Source organism: Lentinula edodes (assembly GCF_021015755.1).
Source record: "Lentinula edodes strain Le(Bin) 0899 ss11 chromosome Unknown C8R40scaffold_31, whole genome shotgun sequence".
NCBI classification, from domain to species: Eukaryota; Fungi; Basidiomycota; class Agaricomycetes; order Agaricales; family Omphalotaceae; genus Lentinula; species Lentinula edodes.
Window position 1 is genome coordinate 271,637 of NW_025764337.1, and position 18,273 is coordinate 289,909.

The following is an 18,273-nucleotide window of genomic DNA, read 5'->3' on the forward strand; positions in this document are numbered from 1 at the left end:
TTTTAGGGCAGTTGAGACACGAAGATAGGTGTTCAAAGGTAGAAAGTAGGAAGAAGAGCCACGCGCGCACTTTGTGGGGCCCAGTTCTTACCTGTTCTTACGCATGAGAACTCGTGTGGTTATACGTACGTAGTCAAAAACCTATTTGGGCTTCTAGACCTCTTTAAAAGCAACGGCACAACCTCTCCTATCTTTATCATATCTTACTGTAAGTACCATAGTACTATCTCCTGCATCAGGTTCATGTCAGACGTTTACAGTAATCCGGGTTCCCGACCGGATTGAGAGCCCAGTTAGGAAAGTCTACAACGCGTCCACCTGCTCCGCCGACCTGTTCAAGTCCAGGCAAATGCAAGTCAAAAAGTGATCCAAGAGATCGAGGAGGTAAGATTGCTCACAGCAAAGCTATTCATGATATTATCGCGAACATTGACGGTCAGTGTTTGACTATACGGGAAGTGAAAAAGTAAATTACTTACGAGTACACAAAGACCATGACTTCGGTGCCTAGGGTAAGAGTGTATTGAGGTTAGTACAGTAGTACAGTCGTTGAGGTATCTTCGTAAAAGACTGACCTCCGTCAAGAGCAGCAGAGAGCCTAGCAAATCAAAATCCTATGAGTCAAACTGAGGTGTAGGGCTGGGACTACAAAACCAACGCACAGGAAATTGTATTTCCGAAACCATCTAGGATGGTACTTTCTAATAAAGAACTGACTGAAAATACAGAGGAGGAAGGTGTTGAAGACAGAGGAGTTGATGCCGCCTGTGCAGTGTGCAGTGTAAATTGGTCAGTGTGGAATCGTTCAATGTTCGTTTTGAAAGTTCACTATGTAAATGAGTTACGCACCCGCTAGATATCCAATCTCTACAGTGATCATCGGAGTGATTATCGAGTCGAAACGCGCTTTGGGCCATTTCCGGTGAAGGAGCCAGAAAGGAATGGGAACGGCCAATCCGATCAAGATAGATATCGGTACAATCTGCAGTTAAACAAGTTATTACTCGTGGGAGAAAGAAAGGTTGAGGCCATCGAACAAAGCTTACCCCATAACGTCCGGACGGCGAATAAAGTTGTTTAGCAAGAGCACCCCACGAGATACTACAATTCTCCAAAGTTCAGAGAATGCACCAAGCACATCCTAAGAAAACTTCACGTACGCATCACTAGAAGATCACACGATTAACTCGAAAACGGATGAAGCAGACAAAGGAGCAGATACCTATTGAAGCTTTGGATCGCTGCTCCTGACCACACATTGGTCCCTTGCACACTCAGAAGGATCTCACGGTTGCTCGCAATGACGATCTTCATAATGAGGTAGTTGAGAAGAGCTACGCAACCAATGGACTGTAAGTGACAGGATATCTCCTTGAAATTGATTCCTACCGCCAATGACAGCACCAAGACATTGCCTGGGCATTGGCGCATGAGTTTTATGACACAGCCAAGAAGTTGCACTAGACGTACATCGTAAAGGTAACGCGGGGAGGAAGCTTTGTATATTGACCTGCCAATTCAAAGTTTGGGTCGGTAAAATGACTGGTCCAATGGTCCAACTCCACTCACCCATCTTCAAGTCCCGGGTCATAGAGCGACCTTGCTCGGTCGAGTTGTACGCGTAGAGAGTGAAGTACATGTTTGCCTGAAAGATTGGGCATTTAAATTCAATCGAAAGCGGGCTCGGATTCAGACTCACACGAGGTCTTCCAGGGACGAGTGCCGCGCCGAGCATCTATAGGAGTAGTGGAACAGTTTAATGATTTTGTGGGTGAAATTTCAAGAGGATGGACCACGCACTCGAGCTACATCCTCGGTACCTGGAACGAAGCTGGAGGAAGACCCGAATGAGAATTTGACGAGGCAAAAACATGGACTTGGGATGCGTGCTCACCAGAGGATAGCATACAACGCAGAGATGATGGGCAAAAAGAATGCAGCGAATCCAACGGCTGTCGAAGTCGAGAGGGGTGGGAAATGAGCTGGCTACACCTTGGAGGGTATGTATAGGAGACAACTTACAAATAAAGAACGCCCACCTACGGGATGGAACATCAGCATAAACTTCACAGATGATGGACAGGAAAGATGCGCAAGTAAATCCCAGGTAAATCCCTGTAAACACTTACCAAGGCAGTTCTGATTCTCCGGTGTAGTTTGTAGCTATCGATATTGCCATAGATGCTACGAACATGGCGGTGTACCACCAGAAAGGCACCTCTTTGTATACCTGGTGAACAATGAGCATCTCCAAAAGTGAAGCAAATAACAACGCGCCTTCATCTTCTCATAGTGTGCTGAGTAAAGGAGAAATTAATTTCGACATTACGAGCCATCAAGAGAAGTGCTCACCATCTTCCACTGTACCAGCCTGGAAAGAAGTTCAAAATTAATAAACGAGGATGCTCTTCAAGATACATACCCTAGCCGCCAACAATGCCTCCCAAAGTTCTTTACCATGCCAAACGATGATATGAGTGACTGTCATGTGAACATGAGCATCTGGTCCTGTAGATGACCGAACTGCGAGCTCACTAGTTGCACCGAACGACAAACTTGCGCCAATTTTCGATACAGTCTGGGTAGCGGTGTACCAGGGAAGCCCGACAACAGCAAGTTTATCTTCGTTCAGAGTGAAATCGTCATTGAGAATCAGCGTTTGGTCATACTCCGTGCCATTCTCGAAGAATAGAAGCTGTTGGACGTTGAAGAAAATGCTTCGGTACTAGAACAGACAAGAGATAGTGATAGACGGCCATACTTGAGATAAGAAAGGGAAGTTCTTGGCGCTGTATAGGCAGGATACCATATGGTTAGCAAATCACCTAGGCAAACCGAAGACGCTGATTCGTACTTCCAGACATTATTTGCATACACTGCACAGAAACTTATACTATCAAAGTATCAGTTAGAGATAGTGTTCTAATGACTATGGAGACGACAATCTCACATGCAAATCAGAACCCCGGTGTACAGAGAAAGCTGGGTTTGTATAGGTTGGAATAAAGCACCGTAAGCCGAGCCTCCGCTACCGACGTAGTTCCAATCTTGAATCGAAGGAGATTCCATCAGAATTAAAACACATGACTTATGGAAGGAGCTAGCGATGCTGACCGAAGCAGAGTGAAAAGAGACCAAGACCTAGATAATTCCCAGAGAAATTTTAGTTCAAAGATAAGGGGTTCAGACCAGAATCACCTTCGTTCCCAGCTGCACCTCCAAAGATACGCGTGACCCAGGCGCTGTTCTTACGTGCCAGGCAAAAGACGGAGAGTCCTGTGAGTAGCGGAGCGAAATACCTTCACAGCAAAAAACGCAGGTGAAGTCTTATCCTGTTCAAATATTACAGCATTCACGCACTCTGGGATCCATTGCCAGAAGACTATAATGAAACGAATCGCATTCATGAGCGGCCCACAAGAGGCAGAGAGGGAAAGAACATACAGATGATGATGAAAAGGGTCCAGAAAAACTTCACTCGCTTCTTCTGCAACTGGTTATCATGACCTCGGTGCAAAACATCGAACATCTGAATCGTAGGAATCAAGTTTGGGAACACCATGCTTGTGGGGTAGACCAAAAATCCACGCATCATGCCTAAAAACGTTAGTATAGAAAGGAGGAGGAAAGCAAAAAAGGAACATACCACCCAACCCATATCCCAAGAGTTGACTCCCAAGCAACGTAAAAATCGCAATAGCCGGATTCATTGTGACATTGTAGAACAAATCATCAGCGGCGAAAATATTGATTGCGAGTGCGCCGTGAGTAGCAGCTGCAGACATGATGACGATTCCGACGTGTTCTTTGATATTGAATCTTCCGGGATTGATGAACCTCCAAAAAGCGTTATTTTGGGTGGGGAATCTAGGATTCAGAGGTCCTGGCAGAAGTTCTTCCATAATTTTACCGAGGATGAACGCGGCGGTCTGGAGGAAGAGTTGACTGACGTAGACAGTTTGCGGGCGAAAGGCCTGATTTAGAAATTGATAGAAGCTCTTTATTCGGGCACATGTAAGCTACAAGGAAGGACGTACGAAAATCTCACTGAGAACGGCACCGAAGCAGGATAGACCAATAGATAGAAACCATAGGCGTAAAGTCCACACGGGAAGTGTGGGATCGTCCTTGTAAATAGAAATAAAGATTACCCAAGTCCATATTCGGTGCAGAGAGATAAGCTTACTTCGAGAGAAATCAGCCGAAGGCTCCAGTCGTTGGCAGTTACTATACACGATAAGATGATCAGCGAGACGCTTGAAAAAAAGCATAGAATAATTACCGATGGGTCTCTCTTTTCCGTCGTCACCCAAGTCAATCGCACGGAGATCTTCGTAGACATCGCCCACGAAGGTCTCGCTATCGACATAACTCAAATTGATTTTCTCGTCATTCCCTGAGTAAGGTTCTTCAGTGGGAACCGCCTTGATGGATGTCTCCTCATCCTTGGATGGGTCCTTCGCCATGTCATTGACTGTCAGATTCTTCCTGAAAGTCAATACCGGGAGGGACGGTAGAGCACCGGAAGCCATGCTGTTACGGTCGTCGAAGGTGAACAACGAAATGAAGAGGCTTGGGATTTGAGCGAAGCAGAGGAAGGCAGGCGGTTGGAGCTCAGAATCTTTCTGCATTACCAGGAGACTTTATAAAGGCGGAAACTGGAAATGATAAGAAGGAAAAGGCCTTATCATGGAATAAAACGATGGAATTCGAAGGGAGAGCTACGTAGGCTTACTTACACACACGTAAATTGATTTTGGGAGAAGATAAGCAAGTCAGTCGGAGTGGACCAGTGGCGAATGGGGCATGTGCCACTTCTACCAGCGCGACCGAATCGAAAAAAATTCAGAATATCAAAAGAGTGGGATCTAAGTCAAAGATAGGTGATGACCCACCTTTCCAAGGACAAGAGACTGAATGGATCAGAAGATCTTCGAACCATAAGGTACAGAAAGCACAAGAGGTCTTGTGCATCGGTGTATTGTCGTATCGTCAAATTGGAATCTCTGTCCACACCTACCCATCTACCTGTCAAGATGAAGTTGTTGAGGGTCCTGAAATTACGACGAAAATATGTACAGTACCAGATTTCACTGCAAGAGAATGGCTTTTCCGCTCTGTTAGCGTGTCGGCTCGGTTCAAAAAAGTGTCATTTGTTGAAAAGACTCGTTCAACGGCCACGGCCTTTGCATTTCTAGGCAGTTCTAGGCGAAGAGGTTAGAGAGCTCCAGGCTCGGATTGGGGTTGAGTGATTCTGAGACTTATTTTGATTTGTTTGTAAATTGTTTTGCAAGGTGAGAGGGCTGAGTCAGAGTTGGCAGTATGTAGTTGAGATGCGACATATAAGCTTGGGGATGCTCTCGAATTTTGTCAAAAGACGATTGGGAGGAGAAAATACACATTTTCCGAAAAGATACAGAGTGATACACAGCTGATTGCGTTAAGAGAAAGCTGATTATTCAGTATGAAACGATAGTTAGATTAGCAGCACACCTAGTACAAGTGTAACAGCTTCCGCGAGCGAAGTAAACCTGGGCTCGCACTTTGTTAAAAACTACCCTGGGATAAGAAGGAAACGCAAAGAAGACATTGAAAATGAAATTGAACAGAGACGTTGGCGGCCCGTGCGAACTTTCGCAAACGGCAGATTATGTAAATCGAACTTACTGCGAGCCCCACTTTGTACTTTGCTACCCCCAAGCAACTCACTTCTTGGAAGTTTAGGGCCTTGATTTCGCGAATGTTTTCGTCACGCGCTTGATCTCGTTAACGTAGTTATCTCGTTATACAGCATCGAGGACGTGTGGGGTGTAGAGGAATGAAGCAACGCCATTACAAGTCATTACCTAGAAGTTCAGGATGTTGCTACAGCGTCAAGCACGCCTCGCAGTAAGTAACCAGCCAATAGAACTTTGAACGACCCTATTGAGTTCCATACTCACCAAGATTGTCCCCGTTACAATGAATATTGATCATTTCGCCTTTTGCAGCAGAATTTAGTAGAGTGTCGATGAGTAAATATCACCGCATCTGAGCGCATCTGTCCGAACTCCAATACATAGTTTCTTCCTTAAGTATAGCCCTCTACCTCTGTCAGAAAGTTTGACATGAAGACTCTTGCGATTCAAGGCGAAGTCCTCACTTCTCAGCCGGTGACGCCTATACCAGAACCCTAAACTGTCAGTCGCTTTTGTAGTCCTGTGTGATTTGACACACCCGGGAAGCCTCACAATGACGGGTCCCACTGACACGGCACTTCGCATTCGTGGCCCGCATTATTGAATGGCTGAACAGGGCTGGTGAGTACCAAGATCCTTCATGATATCGCTGTTGGTCCTGATCCGAGCTATTCTGAAGCTCAACAACCGAAACATATGTTCAAGCTGCTCGGGAATCTACAGCTTCCATCGCTTCACTTGTTCGCTCGAATAACGCTGGTTTCTTTGGTCAGGATTTGGCCTGCTTCCTTGCCTTCGCTCAAGCAGACGAGATTCCCAAAGATGTACTTGAAGATGATCTACCTCGACTGTCCAAGTTGAAAGCGAAGTATGATCCAAAGAAGGTTTGGAGCAAGGGTATAGTTATTGACCCATAACCGCTCATCGAATGGTGAGAATGAGCATGTAGAACCTTGAGAGTTCAAACGTTCAAGCTTCAATTATTACCGTATTATTGTCGAAATTTGTCTAGAAAAAAAATGGCAACAACTTCCTTATCGCGAGAGATAAGATTAAGTACCCGGCCCCGGTGCGTCGATTGGAATCAGGTGAAACTGCTGGACCGATCGACTTTCACGAATTTTTCTTGCCTCCTTACTTTTAACTTCAACGGTTAAATCTCACTGCAAACCATTCGATGGACTCACCATCATGGGCAGACGTTTTCCACTCAGCTTTCAACTCATGTCTTCATTGCTTCCAGGCACCTTCCGTTGACAGTGACAGCGAATCTGTTCACAGACCGCCACGATACCTCGAGTCACTGTTAACCGAGCCTCTTCTGGATACAGATACAGAAGCTGAGACTGTTTCTCTCCATTCCAATGTTGGCGATAATCGACGACGGAGGAGTCGAAAACAGAAACAGAAGAAACAAATCACATTCTTTGGTTTCGACTTGTTCGGTAAACGCTCAACAGGTCCAATTCACCTTCCAGAGGATGATGATGAAGAAGTTGATGGGCTTCTTCGGCGGTCAAGACGTCAGCGTCAGCGACCAACTCGGATTTCATCCTCGTCTTCTCCTTCAACAATTACGTTTGACGGTAACGTATCTGACGCCGCGCCGTTGGACTCCGCGGCTATCGATGAGCGGGTCATAGAGGAAGAGGAATTACGGGCTGCAAAGGCACGAGAGAAGGACGAAAGGAGGAAAAAGAGGAAGGAAAGGAAGGAGATGAAAAAACTAGCACGGGTCTTGATGCAAAATGGAGGCCAAGGTGACTTCGAGGGATTCCAAGGCAGTGGAGGCTCATACCCTCATATTCCTTCTCCCTTCCAACAAGGGTTTCTTCCCAGTCCAAATTCTGATGATTTTGGGGCTTTCCACCAAGCTCAAACTCATGCCGACAACAGGGATGAAGATGAAGCAGCAGACCTAGATGGCAGTCTTTACGCTGCCAGAAAGCTCAATGACGGAGGTAGTTCAGTATCTGGCGGAGGTTCTGACTCCCGTCGATCACCTAGGGGAACGTCGGCTTCTCATTCAGATTTTTCTAATCCTCGTTCTTTCGCGGAAGACTCTGTCCCCTCTCGGCCAAAGAAGAAGAAGTCCAAGAAATCTTCAGCTTCAACGTCTTCCTCTTCCAAAACTAAATCCAGTAACTCTCGTTCCTCAGCTTCAGCTACGTCCTCAGAACAGACCGAGTCGCTAGCCTCACCTATATCCTCGATGAGTCCCGCGAGTCCTCAGACTACCACCCTGCCGTCGGTAGCGGTGGACAAACCTACCTTGGAACTTGAAGGCTCTGGATTTCCGAGATCCGGATTCGGGATTGAGCGTAGCTTCCCGAGTCCTGGGCTTGGATTTAATGGGGCACCACGGAACGGAGTAGCACGAGGAGGAGCTTTTCTTGCTAGTCGAGACTGAGAATGATTATATCTAGTCGTATCTTGATTTAAAGTTTCTCTCATGTATGGACTTCTATATCCAGTATATCCTATGGATTTGCGAAGTGTCTTGTATATCTGTATCCTGTACTGGTATCACTTACTGATATGACATACTTTCTCGATAACACCGAAATAGGCGCCTAATTCGCCTCATCTCTTCTCACATCCAAGTATTGGGATGTCAATGTTCACAAATGCTCACCAATTCTCTATACGCGGTGGGACTTACAATAATGTTGCAAGGGATCAGATAAATCTATATGAGAGCCCTCAGACTGTAAGTGGTAACAGTGGTACGTGTGTTGATGATATGACTCGGCGCCCGATGTAAACCAAGCCATTTTTGCCTTTTCTTTTAGCCCTTGATATTCTTTCGGAGTTCATAAAAGATGTAGGCGCGGTGCATGATTCAGCGCAGCGATATCCCCCTCCCAAATGTCATCCAGAAACCCGTAAAGGAATTCAAACTGCGATCCTTGAATGGATCCATAGTCAACAGAATGGACGTCCTGTCTTTTGGATTCATGGTCCCGCTGGTGTAGGCAAGTCTGCCGTAGCGCAGACCATTGCAGAACTGGCCGAAATCAGGGGGTCCCTCGGAGCCTCGTTCTTCTTTTCACGCAGTCACGGAGAAAGAGGTCGTGCAGAATATCTTTTCCCGACAATCGCATATCAACTTGCAGTCAGGATAGGCGAGTTTAATAAAGTTGTCACTCAGACTTTGCGAAAGGATCCAGGTGTCTTGCGCTCCTCCTTGGATATACAATTTGAAGAGTTGTTCCTAAATACCTGCGGATCGGCAATGAAACTTGGTGGAAAATGGATGCATCGACCAAGGGTCATTATTATCGATGGCCTTGATGAATGCACGGAGACTGTCTTTCAAAAGCACATTATTCTCCTCTTCGCATCTGTACTGAAGGATAAACTTCCGTTCCGATTCCTCATCTTCAGTCGACCAGAGCCTCAGATACGTGAAGCATTCCAAGCGCATGTTCCGCAGTCACTTCTGAGGCAAACGAGTCTTGACAAAGATTCCTGGGATGCACGACAAGATATGAAGAGGTTCCTGGAAAGTGGTTTTTCCAACATTCGAACACAAGCTCGAACTTCTCATATTCATTTTCCACCCCTCTGGCCTGGTCGTGAAGTTATAGATGAGCTTATTGAAAAGGCCTGTGGGCAGTTTGTCTATGCTACAACTGTTCTTAAGTTTGTGGGTGAGGAGCATTCTCATCCCATGGAGCAGCTTTCGATTGTCCTTGGTCTGAAGACAGCTGCTCGAGGCAATTCACCTTTCAAGGAGCTGGATGTACTTTATCACCATATCCTTTTTTCATATCCTGATCACAACAAAGTGACCATGATATTGGGTGCTCTGATACACTTGAGCAGCTTGAGTGGCTTGAGGCGCTGGAACAACCATCCATGTGGCCCTGCCATTGAAGTTATTGAAGCTCTACTCGGGCTTCATACTGGCGAGGTCTTGCTTGTGTTGCGTGGCATGCATTCCGTCCTGAATATTGATGGGACCCATATCCGGATTCTTCACGCATCCTTCAGAGATTACCTTTGCCACAAGTCACGATCAGGTCAATTTTATATCCGTGATTCGACCTTCGTTGCCCATCTGTTTCTCAGTTTCTCCGGTGTCAAAATAATAGTCACCGAGCCCAGGCGAATGTCTGTGTTAGTCAATGATTTTGAGCCACATCGTGACTACATGCCATTCATAATATCCCGGTCATCAAATGTCCTTCTTCTATCCATGTTTATATTCACCCCCTTGTTGAATACTCTGCTATTAGGATTCATTCCTTTGGGCATAATTTCTCAGTTTCTGCATTGGAGCACAGCCTTGCGGTTCTCATTCAGCTTCCTAGCTGCCATGAATTTAACGGAGGTGAGCATGTGATTCCAGCCTTATGTTGTTCATCTAAATATAAATGTTTCTAGTTCCTCAATGACACCATGGAGTATATAGCTACTGGGCTTGACCAGAAACACACTGGGATATTGAATGCATCCTTTGGAAACATTGTGAAATTTTTTGTGGGGATAGCTGTCCTATTTCAAGGTATTTTATGATTTTCCATTGATTAGTATGAAGAATACTTCTAATCTGCAGCATCTCTGCCTTTATAGGCAAAATTGTCATTGTCCAAAATATGGGATGTAATTTCCCCTGTTTTGTACAAATGCCCAGAGCTTGACATTACTCTTATAGATGCTTGGATCTATCTTGGCAAACATGCTATTAATCTTAGGCTGGTCCTTCCTTGCAGGTTTGTTATCGTATGCCTGAATCTACTTACATGATGTTAAATCTGAAATCTCAAGCTGGAATGAAATTCCGTGATTGCGGTTTTTCAATCACATCTGCTCAAGTGTGAGTACTGGTTTTTGTTTTGTTGAAATTTACTCTGTTCTCTCGAGTTGATGTCCTATACAGCTCAAGCTCAGTAAGCTTGCTTATTATTGTTCCCAGTCTCGGAAGCTCACACCCTCATGCCAAGTTTATGATACTGGCTTGTATCAGTTTGTGACTAGACTATTTTTCAGATATTTTTTATTGAATTTCTTTTAGCATTCACTATTCCTCCTACATATTGTGGTTTCTGTACTTATCAGAGTCTCACTTTGAGTGGTAATTGAATTAGTGAATTCCTAACATTTATCCATTAAATTCCACACAGATCCCGAAAAGTGGGAAAACGTACTGATCATTTCAAGAGCAGCTTCAATTCTGTTGATAGTTGTGTATCTTGCATATTTGTTCTTCCAGGTAAGAGGCATGTCTTCTAATGTGATCAGGCATCATTAATATTCTGCAAGCTCAAAACTCACGGTTACCTCTTCGAAAATGTGGACTCATTTCAAGAAGAAGACGATGATACACAGAATAAAGAGAGTCAAGAGACCTCGACTATGACATATCTTGTCGCATTATGGGCAACGTAAATCTCCAGTTCTCATTCTGGCGGTGGGTGCACTTGACCAATTTGGCTTCAATATTAGTCTTGCTATCATTACTGCATTGGCCACCCTTTATGGTGAGTTGATTTTTCCTGCTCATAAACCAAAACCTGAGGACTTATTTTGTAGTGATATCTTTAATGGAAGAATTTGCGGAGCAATATTTCATCCCAAGGACTTTTATCGGTCTGATTTTGTTACCTTTGGTACCTCTCTTTCGAGCATATATCTACTCCAACCTATTTACATTTACCATCTCTGATTCTGATGTTAGGTAAATGTGGATGGCACCTCTGCATTGAGGATGGCCATGAGAGGTCAAATGAAAACAACAATCGATATCTGTATCGGCAGCTCAATTGTGCGTCGCCATGAATACATTCTCTAGTATTTGTATAAACTATTGACTGTCGAATGTCCACAGCAAATTATTGCATTTGTTATACCATTGCTGGTCCTTATTGGGTGGATGTAAGACTTTCTCTCAATTTTGCAGACCTTGTACCACATATCAAGATACTGAACATTTGTCCGAGTAGTTCAGGACATCAATTCCCGCTCCTCTTTGGCATCTTCGAAATAATCACCATCTTTGTCTCAGTGCTCCTCACCAGCGACCTTCTTAAGTGCGTCACTTAACTTGCTACCCTCTTTTAACACTGTTGAAAAGATTATTCTTGCTGGTACTAGGGATGGCAGGTCAAATTATCTTAAAGGGTTGATACTTCTTTCAGTGTATGTTGTTATTGCACTTGCATCTTCTCAGCTTTGAATATTATGGACTGATTGGCTGAGATGACACACATGAATACCCTCGAAAGTAGAAAGAAAATACCTGTAGTACTCTTGCGAAGATCATACATGCCTTCTACATTGATCACAGCTGAACTGTATGATTGTGTGCTGCCTCCGACATGAATTGGCACATGTCCTTAATTGGTCCAGATGGGTATCCAAACCGAACAAGAAGAATACCAACGCATCAACAGTAGATAACTTATGCGGACAGTACAACGTTACACGTTACTTGCTACATCTCGAAGCTGAAAAAGAAAATAATCCAAAAAAAGTCCAGGTGTTACCGTAAATCCTCCGGCCACTCACTCCTTCTCCTCCACCTTCCTTCTTTATCAAATCTTGGATTGAGTTGATAACTCATTCCTGTCTCTGCGTAGTTCCTCCTATTGATCCTGAACGGTAAGATCCAGCTGAGCCATCCCAAAGGGTTCTCCTGAGTCCTCTTCGCACTACCCATTGTCTCTTCCCATCCTTGCAAATTACTCCCGGCCCACCACATATTTCCCTCCCTATCAATCCGTCCCCATTCCTTATCCCATTCAGCCTTCACTCTCCGTTTACTCCTCACTTCCCAAAATCCGAACACATCTGCAAGCATATGGTCTTCCCGATCTTTCATCGATTCTTGTTTCAGCGATTCGACGGTAGTGAGTGAGAGTGCAAGCATGCGTATGTGGGAAAGGAAAAGGGTGATCGTGAATATGAAAAACAGCCCGGAGAGGGCGGTGACGAGAATTTGTTGAGGGTCGAGATCTTCATTATTGTTAGAAGACCGTACGGTGTATACAACGAAAGTTGAGAGCGTGTATGACGTGAACATCGCGGTAGCGAGGTTGAAGTTAACGAAATACTGCGATAACGAGCAATGCATGAAGGAGAACGGTAAGATTAACACGCAAGGAGAATACGTACTTTTTGATTTCGGGCTCCTACACATTGACCGATCCATGGACAATGATGATCGTATTTGAGAACGCACTGGAAAATATATTGCATTATGGATACATTATTAACGAATGAATAGAAAGAACATACCGTCCCACACACACGGCAATGATGCGCCCTATAAGGTTTGAGCAGCAAACATCTCGAGCAGTACCGATATTCCGGAGCGAGCACAGGTGTTGTAGGAGGTCGCCTCGTCACTCTTTTACTCGCTGCTCGCTGTAAATCGTTATACGCTCTGGCGTCTTTTGCAGAGGGGCCAAAAGAGTTATTAGTTGGCAAGGATACTTCGGGATCCAGTCGCGGAAAGGCGTCTGTGACGCCGGCATTATGAGGGTCGTGAGCATCATTGACAAGGTACATTTGTTCATAAGGGTGACCGCGAAAACTGTGATCGTCTTGATCATGAACTCCGTTTTCGGGAGGATGAGTGTAAGATGGTCGAATAGGCGGCGGTGGGACTGGTGGTGGACATTGAGGTACGTGCTAGTCTGAATGAGCTAAAAGTTCAAGGGAGATGTTAGAAGACCTACATCTCTGGCGAAACCTGGAGCTGTAAGAACGACCTGAAAAGCAGTTATGTCCAAGTTCAAAGAATTTCATAATATATACCTACCATCGCATAAGCCCAAAGCATCCAGAGGAGTAGCAAACAGAACACTGTCAGAAGCGCAACTGTGCAGGATGAATCATTTAACAATCAGTTTCGGCGAGTGCTGATGTCTTGAATACTCACTCCCGGTCCCTTTCGAAGCACCATTCCTCCTTCCTTTGATTATCTCAACACAAAACCTCCCAATATAAACATATCCAGCGTAGCCCATTATGCCAGTCGTAATAAACACCATGAGCTTGAGAACGATCCATGGTTGGGGTTTGTTTTTGGCCGCTCGCTGCTCTCGAGCAGTAAACTTGGCCTCTTCAATGACTCGGCATATTTCCGGCATGCAAGTTGGAATAGCAATTGGGTTTTTCGAAAGCGACGATGGAAGTTAAGAATAAGCTGGTATGGAAGGAAGTGAAAACAACGAAATGCCCAAACAGGCGCGGATGTAATGTCTAATAATATTATATAGACGCTCCATGACCGATGACCGTCGGCTATTCCGGCAAATGTTGACCTCCAACAATCACTATAACCAAGTAGCGCCGGCGAGCGGCAAAGCCCGCTACAGTAATACCGGCCCGGACAAAATCAAATATGAACCACAGTCGACAACATTTATTCATCACCCCTCCCGAAGTCAAATTCCACCGATAATTAAAACATCGTAGTTTATAAATCCCCTCCATTGATAAACATAGGACACCAGTCTACAGTGAAGCCAAAAATCTACGCACAAATCAGCAACTTGAAGCTCATCAGAGAACATGCGGTACCTAGCCTCAGCGAGCGTGCTTTCAATTAAATCTTTACACACAATGTCTTCTCTGCACAGGGGCCACGACATGAAATACAACCCCGGATGAATAGGCATCGTATCAAACATCGGAGTCGTTTCCGCACGTTGCATCCATGCGCTTGATACGCCGGTAAAAGTTATAAACCCCACTGAGTAGATGTCGGTCGAAGTGAAAGCAATGGAGGCAATCTCGACGGCAGGCTCTCCATCTGCTCTCAAGCTACAGAACAAGTTGCACAATAAAAACGCCGTATCGTACACACCCCCAACAGAGCCTCCAAAGACTCTAAAATACACGACCAGGTCAGCATGGCTAGGAATACCACGGCAAGAAGTGCAATTATCCTTGGTGCGTCGCTCGATACTCTGCACACATTCGAAAATCAGCAAGGCTTTCATCTCGATGCCATTGCCTTTGCCGATGTAAGCAGAACGTGCCAACGGGAGCGGCTATCCGACTGTCAATACCACATACGAGCAGAATTGGAATACGTACCAGTGTGGCAAGAAAGTCAAGTATCAAACTTCGTGGCAAAATATCGTATGAGGGAGGTTCACCTAGCCGATCAAGCCAGACAGTAATTACGGCGTTGGCAGTTTTCAACCGGCTCCGTGACATGATCAAGGGTCTGAATCCCAGATAACCCGGGAAATGCAAAGGACGAACTGCTAGAACGGTATGGGGCATTGAAATAAAAAAATGTAGTCGATACATTAAGCAGTTTAAGTATCACAAAAGTACGCTATCGGCTGCATCGCAGGACGGAATTCAATGGCCCGAAGTCACCAGCGATCGTCAAATTATTATTAAAAAGAAGAGTACCTGCCGCAGTAAGTGATCTAAATCGTGATCAGGCCCAAGGTCGAAAAAAAGCGAAAGGAATTACCAAGTTTTTCTGAAGCACGCACGGCATATTGTTTGCTCTGTCTGATGTGTGATGATATAGACCACCAAGTCAGACAAACGAATCCGACGATCATTGGCGGAAACGATGTTTTGCAAAGCGATTTGGAAAACAGACCAATCCAAATTGTCATCCGACCTTTGTATCCGAATGACCAACTCATTCAGATTAGGCAAGTTCATGCAGGCAAAGATCGTGTCCTCCCAAAGTTCCTAGATGAACAAGTCAATGTGGTGAAACATCATGTGTAAAAACGACTCGCCTGTAGCGTCACTGAACATCTCAAATCGACTGCCAGGTGATGGACATTGTCGCACACAGATAAGTAAGTCGTCAAGGCCATATCAAGATAACCCCCTTGTTCTCGAAGTCGAAGGGACCGTAGGTCGGTTTGAGTGGGAACCAAGGCCAAGAAATTTTCCATGTCGTCCCAATTAGCAGGACCACCGACAATAGTCAACGACTTTAGCTGTGCAGACCATCTACGCATTATACAGTTCACGTTGGCAAGTGACCCACTGAACGAAACCAGTTCAGGCAGGAAACCCCCTTGGGCGATATCGGGAATGGGCAAACGATCGAACGAGTTGCATTCCAGGTGCAAAGTCGTCAGAAGGGGGTGTCGATTAAAGAACTTTGTTAGGGGTAGATGATAACTGAGTTCCGACAACTGAAAATTGCGCAGGGATGGTAACAACATCCAATCACTTGCAAAGCCAGCTGCGAGCGTATTAGGATATGGTGTACCATCCCTTTGAATCTGCCTGACTTTTTCCACTGGTGTATTCAATGATAAAGCGAAAGTAACGACATTTCGCAGGCAAGGAACAATCTGTTTCAGTCCCTTGCAAATCATGAATTCATCAGCTGCGCCAACAGCAATATAAGCATGGAATCGAAGTGAGAGTGCGGACCGACGTACGCTGATTAACGAATGGAGGAAAAACCAAAGTCAAAGACACTAAATTCGATGACACCAGCGATCGCTGGCCAAGACTGAGTGAAATCTCACACACAAAGGAAATATCAAACTCGTACCAATAACAAAAGACATCTTGGGGTTTGTAGCAAAGGACAGGCGAAATGAAGAACAAGAGGAGCGATGTTTCTCGGTGGGACTGCGAAAACATCCGAAAGGCACCAGGTGTTCGAAATGACGGACAACGAACGCAGTTGATGAGTCTTCCGCTGGCGATCCAAGAGCCGCATCGCGGATCTTACCATCGTGACGTTGGTTAGATGGGATCCAGACTGCAAAGTGACCACCTTGACGTAGGAAGCTAGGAGTGAACCACACAACTGCGAAGTTGCAGAATCTTTAAGCAGTAACGTGTGTAAACCCGCGATGTTCACAGACCGATATACAAGAGGCAACATCAGTCTCGCAAAGGATTTCGTTGTCTTCGCTAGTGAGGCTAAATCGTGTCGCAGAAGATAAGAGGCGATCTCAATCAGCACGTCAGCATCGACATCGAGCAGAAACATCATGAGAGTATTCTGGTAGGAATTGGTAGTAGTCTTTTATTTGAAAAAGTCCGAGACACAGGGGTAAGTCTCGGTAATACAGCACAGAGACAAAAAGGCCTAAGAAAACGAGCGCGTACCGTGTTTATCCAGAAACAAACAGAAGATGTCAGAATGTGTGCGCAAATCATTCACCAAAACAGACAGCATCGTGTAGCAGCCGTATGTCAATAAAGAATGTAAAGCCGCAGAACGGTGATCACCAGCGGCCGAAACTTTATTAGTAACATCCACAGACACAGTCAGGTCAACCAGAGAAGAAAAGCAAATAAATATGGTAGCGTAAAATTCGACCAAGTTGGAATTACCAACATTAGTATACTGAGTACCTCGTTAGACATCATACAGCTCAGTGAGAGTGGTTTTTCTACTCACTGATGTCGTTTGTAAGAGATCCGTGTAAACAACGTGCAGAACGTTAACGTCAGGGACATAGTCACTCAAGACCTGCAGTTGAGAAGCTGATATGCCGCCCACATGCAGTAACTTCAGGACACGTAGTGCACGACACTGTCGTAAAGCTCGGCAGCCAAGATCTGGGTGGAAAACATTCGAAGAAGGACTGACAAGTGCCAATTCCGTCAACTGCCATGGTAGTAGTCCAGCAACAATACTTGCACAAAAAGCATTTCCATAAAAAGCGTGGACATTGTTTAGAATCGATCCTTCTGCAATCTTATCGATGACGGAACTATTTGATTGGATTCCACTGTAGCCAAAATAGATGAGGCTTGGATGACGAGCGAAAAAATTGGCCAAGCACAATTCGCCGTGTATTTCATCGAAGATGAAATGCGTGAGGGATGGAAAAATGAGTATGCCTTCGTCGAGAACTGTTTGTAACGCGGTGCAATCGTTCCTGGTTTCTACGGCTGGAATCTTTATGGTGATTTTTGTAACGTCGTATGCCAGGCTATTAATGAACTTCAAGATCATACTGCAAGTAGTGTAGGTAACTAGAGAGACAAAACGTCAGCAGTTGATCCAAAAAATCACCACAATTTCGCACCAGGTCGTTGAACACGCGACCAGTCCACGCATACAGTACGCGTCTTTGTGGACAATAAAGTGTTCTGAAAAAAATTAATGTGAAGGTAAAGCCGTCATTGGAGCCACGTCAACTTACCATAATCGATAGTCCAACCCCGGCTGTAAGAGGACATTGTAACACAACATGAACGATGTTGAAAGACAATGACTGCTGAATCTTCCAAGCCTCATGTAGAGGTAAAGATCGAGACATGAAAGAAAACGATTGCAACGCCCGGGACGAGTGAGTGTTACTGATGTTTTTCATAGCATTGCTGAGATGCAAGACGATGCACTCTTTATCACTTTCCGATTCATCGTTAATGGACAGTGACGTCACATATGTTGCGGGATGAATACCAGTGATTGTTTTCGTAAAAGATTCTTCAGAGGACAAGGTGGACAGCGAGAGTGTTTGCGTGTTGGTGTATAAAACAGGAATTGCGAAAGTACACAGACGCTTGGAGCATCGTGCTAAAGCATAAAGTGATGGACTATCACCCAGGAGGTAGTCCATTACCTCTCCAACCGTTTCGTTAGCCGTGTTTCGCATCGCGTCGTAAGGACCATCCATCAAGGGAA

General features: G+C 45.1%; 5 protein-coding genes across 5 annotated transcripts; 2 read left to right on the plus strand and 3 right to left on the minus strand.

Annotated features, from left to right (window-relative positions):
* Positions 1-241: 241 nt before the first annotated feature.
* Positions 242-4,532, minus strand: C8R40DRAFT_1173583 (OPT oligopeptide transporter; the record flags this gene model as incomplete). Its single annotated transcript, XM_046232043.1, has 31 exons — positions 242-331; positions 399-447; positions 480-507; positions 576-598; positions 663-765; positions 850-982; positions 1,047-1,101; positions 1,161-1,166; positions 1,223-1,334; positions 1,390-1,415; positions 1,471-1,510; positions 1,570-1,645; positions 1,700-1,735; positions 1,801-1,831; positions 1,895-1,952; positions 2,023-2,039; positions 2,130-2,283; positions 2,353-2,371; positions 2,423-2,481; positions 2,536-2,695; positions 2,762-2,789; positions 2,855-2,893; positions 2,951-3,047; positions 3,115-3,141; positions 3,199-3,299; positions 3,361-3,382; positions 3,445-3,597; positions 3,647-3,974; positions 4,038-4,127; positions 4,187-4,227; positions 4,283-4,532. The coding sequence occupies 31 exons, from the start codon at positions 4,530-4,532 to the stop codon at positions 242-244; spliced, it is 2,451 nt and encodes an 816-aa protein (XP_046083589.1).
* Positions 4,533-6,760: 2,228 nt separating this feature from the next.
* C8R40DRAFT_487764 (uncharacterized protein) lies at positions 6,761-8,249 on the plus strand. Its single transcript, XM_046235220.1, has one exon. The coding sequence runs from the start codon at positions 6,856-6,858 to the stop codon at positions 8,086-8,088; it is 1,233 nt and encodes a 410-aa protein (XP_046083590.1). The 5' UTR covers positions 6,761-6,855; the 3' UTR covers positions 8,089-8,249.
* A 2-nt stretch (positions 8,250-8,251) lies between these two features.
* C8R40DRAFT_1117111 (uncharacterized protein) lies at positions 8,252-11,941 on the plus strand. The gene is made up of 17 exons (XM_046228644.1): positions 8,252-8,404; positions 8,471-10,014; positions 10,068-10,188; positions 10,257-10,282; positions 10,339-10,396; positions 10,452-10,500; positions 10,564-10,573; positions 10,628-10,649; positions 10,699-10,758; positions 10,808-10,896; positions 10,947-11,068; positions 11,130-11,164; positions 11,217-11,293; positions 11,362-11,448; positions 11,512-11,558; positions 11,627-11,713; positions 11,778-11,941. The coding sequence occupies exons 1-17, from the start codon at positions 8,290-8,292 to the stop codon at positions 11,857-11,859; spliced, it is 2,631 nt and encodes an 876-aa protein (XP_046083591.1). The 5' UTR covers positions 8,252-8,289; the 3' UTR covers positions 11,860-11,941.
* A 53-nt stretch (positions 11,942-11,994) lies between these two features.
* On the minus strand, positions 11,995-13,867 carry C8R40DRAFT_1255299 (DHHC palmitoyltransferase-domain-containing protein). Its single transcript, XM_046233757.1, has 6 exons — positions 13,567-13,867; positions 13,447-13,505; positions 13,364-13,396; positions 12,921-13,316; positions 12,798-12,863; positions 11,995-12,735 (listed from the first exon to the last, which is right to left on the minus strand). Exons 1-6 carry the CDS (start codon positions 13,775-13,777, stop codon positions 12,166-12,168), a joined length of 1,335 nt encoding a protein of 444 aa, XP_046083592.1. The 5' UTR covers positions 13,778-13,867; the 3' UTR covers positions 11,995-12,165.
* Positions 13,868-14,144: 277 nt separating this feature from the next.
* C8R40DRAFT_1173587 (uncharacterized protein) lies at positions 14,145-18,265 on the minus strand (the record flags this gene model as incomplete). The annotated part of the gene is made up of 11 exons (XM_046232044.1): positions 14,145-14,163; positions 14,211-14,683; positions 14,730-14,902; positions 15,143-15,350; positions 15,413-16,005; positions 16,061-16,124; positions 16,177-16,635; positions 16,798-16,983; positions 17,038-17,618; positions 17,672-17,735; positions 17,789-18,265. The coding sequence occupies 11 exons, from the start codon at positions 18,263-18,265 to the stop codon at positions 14,145-14,147; spliced, it is 3,297 nt and encodes a 1,098-aa protein (XP_046083593.1).
* Between the last annotated feature and the right edge of the window lie 8 nt (positions 18,266-18,273).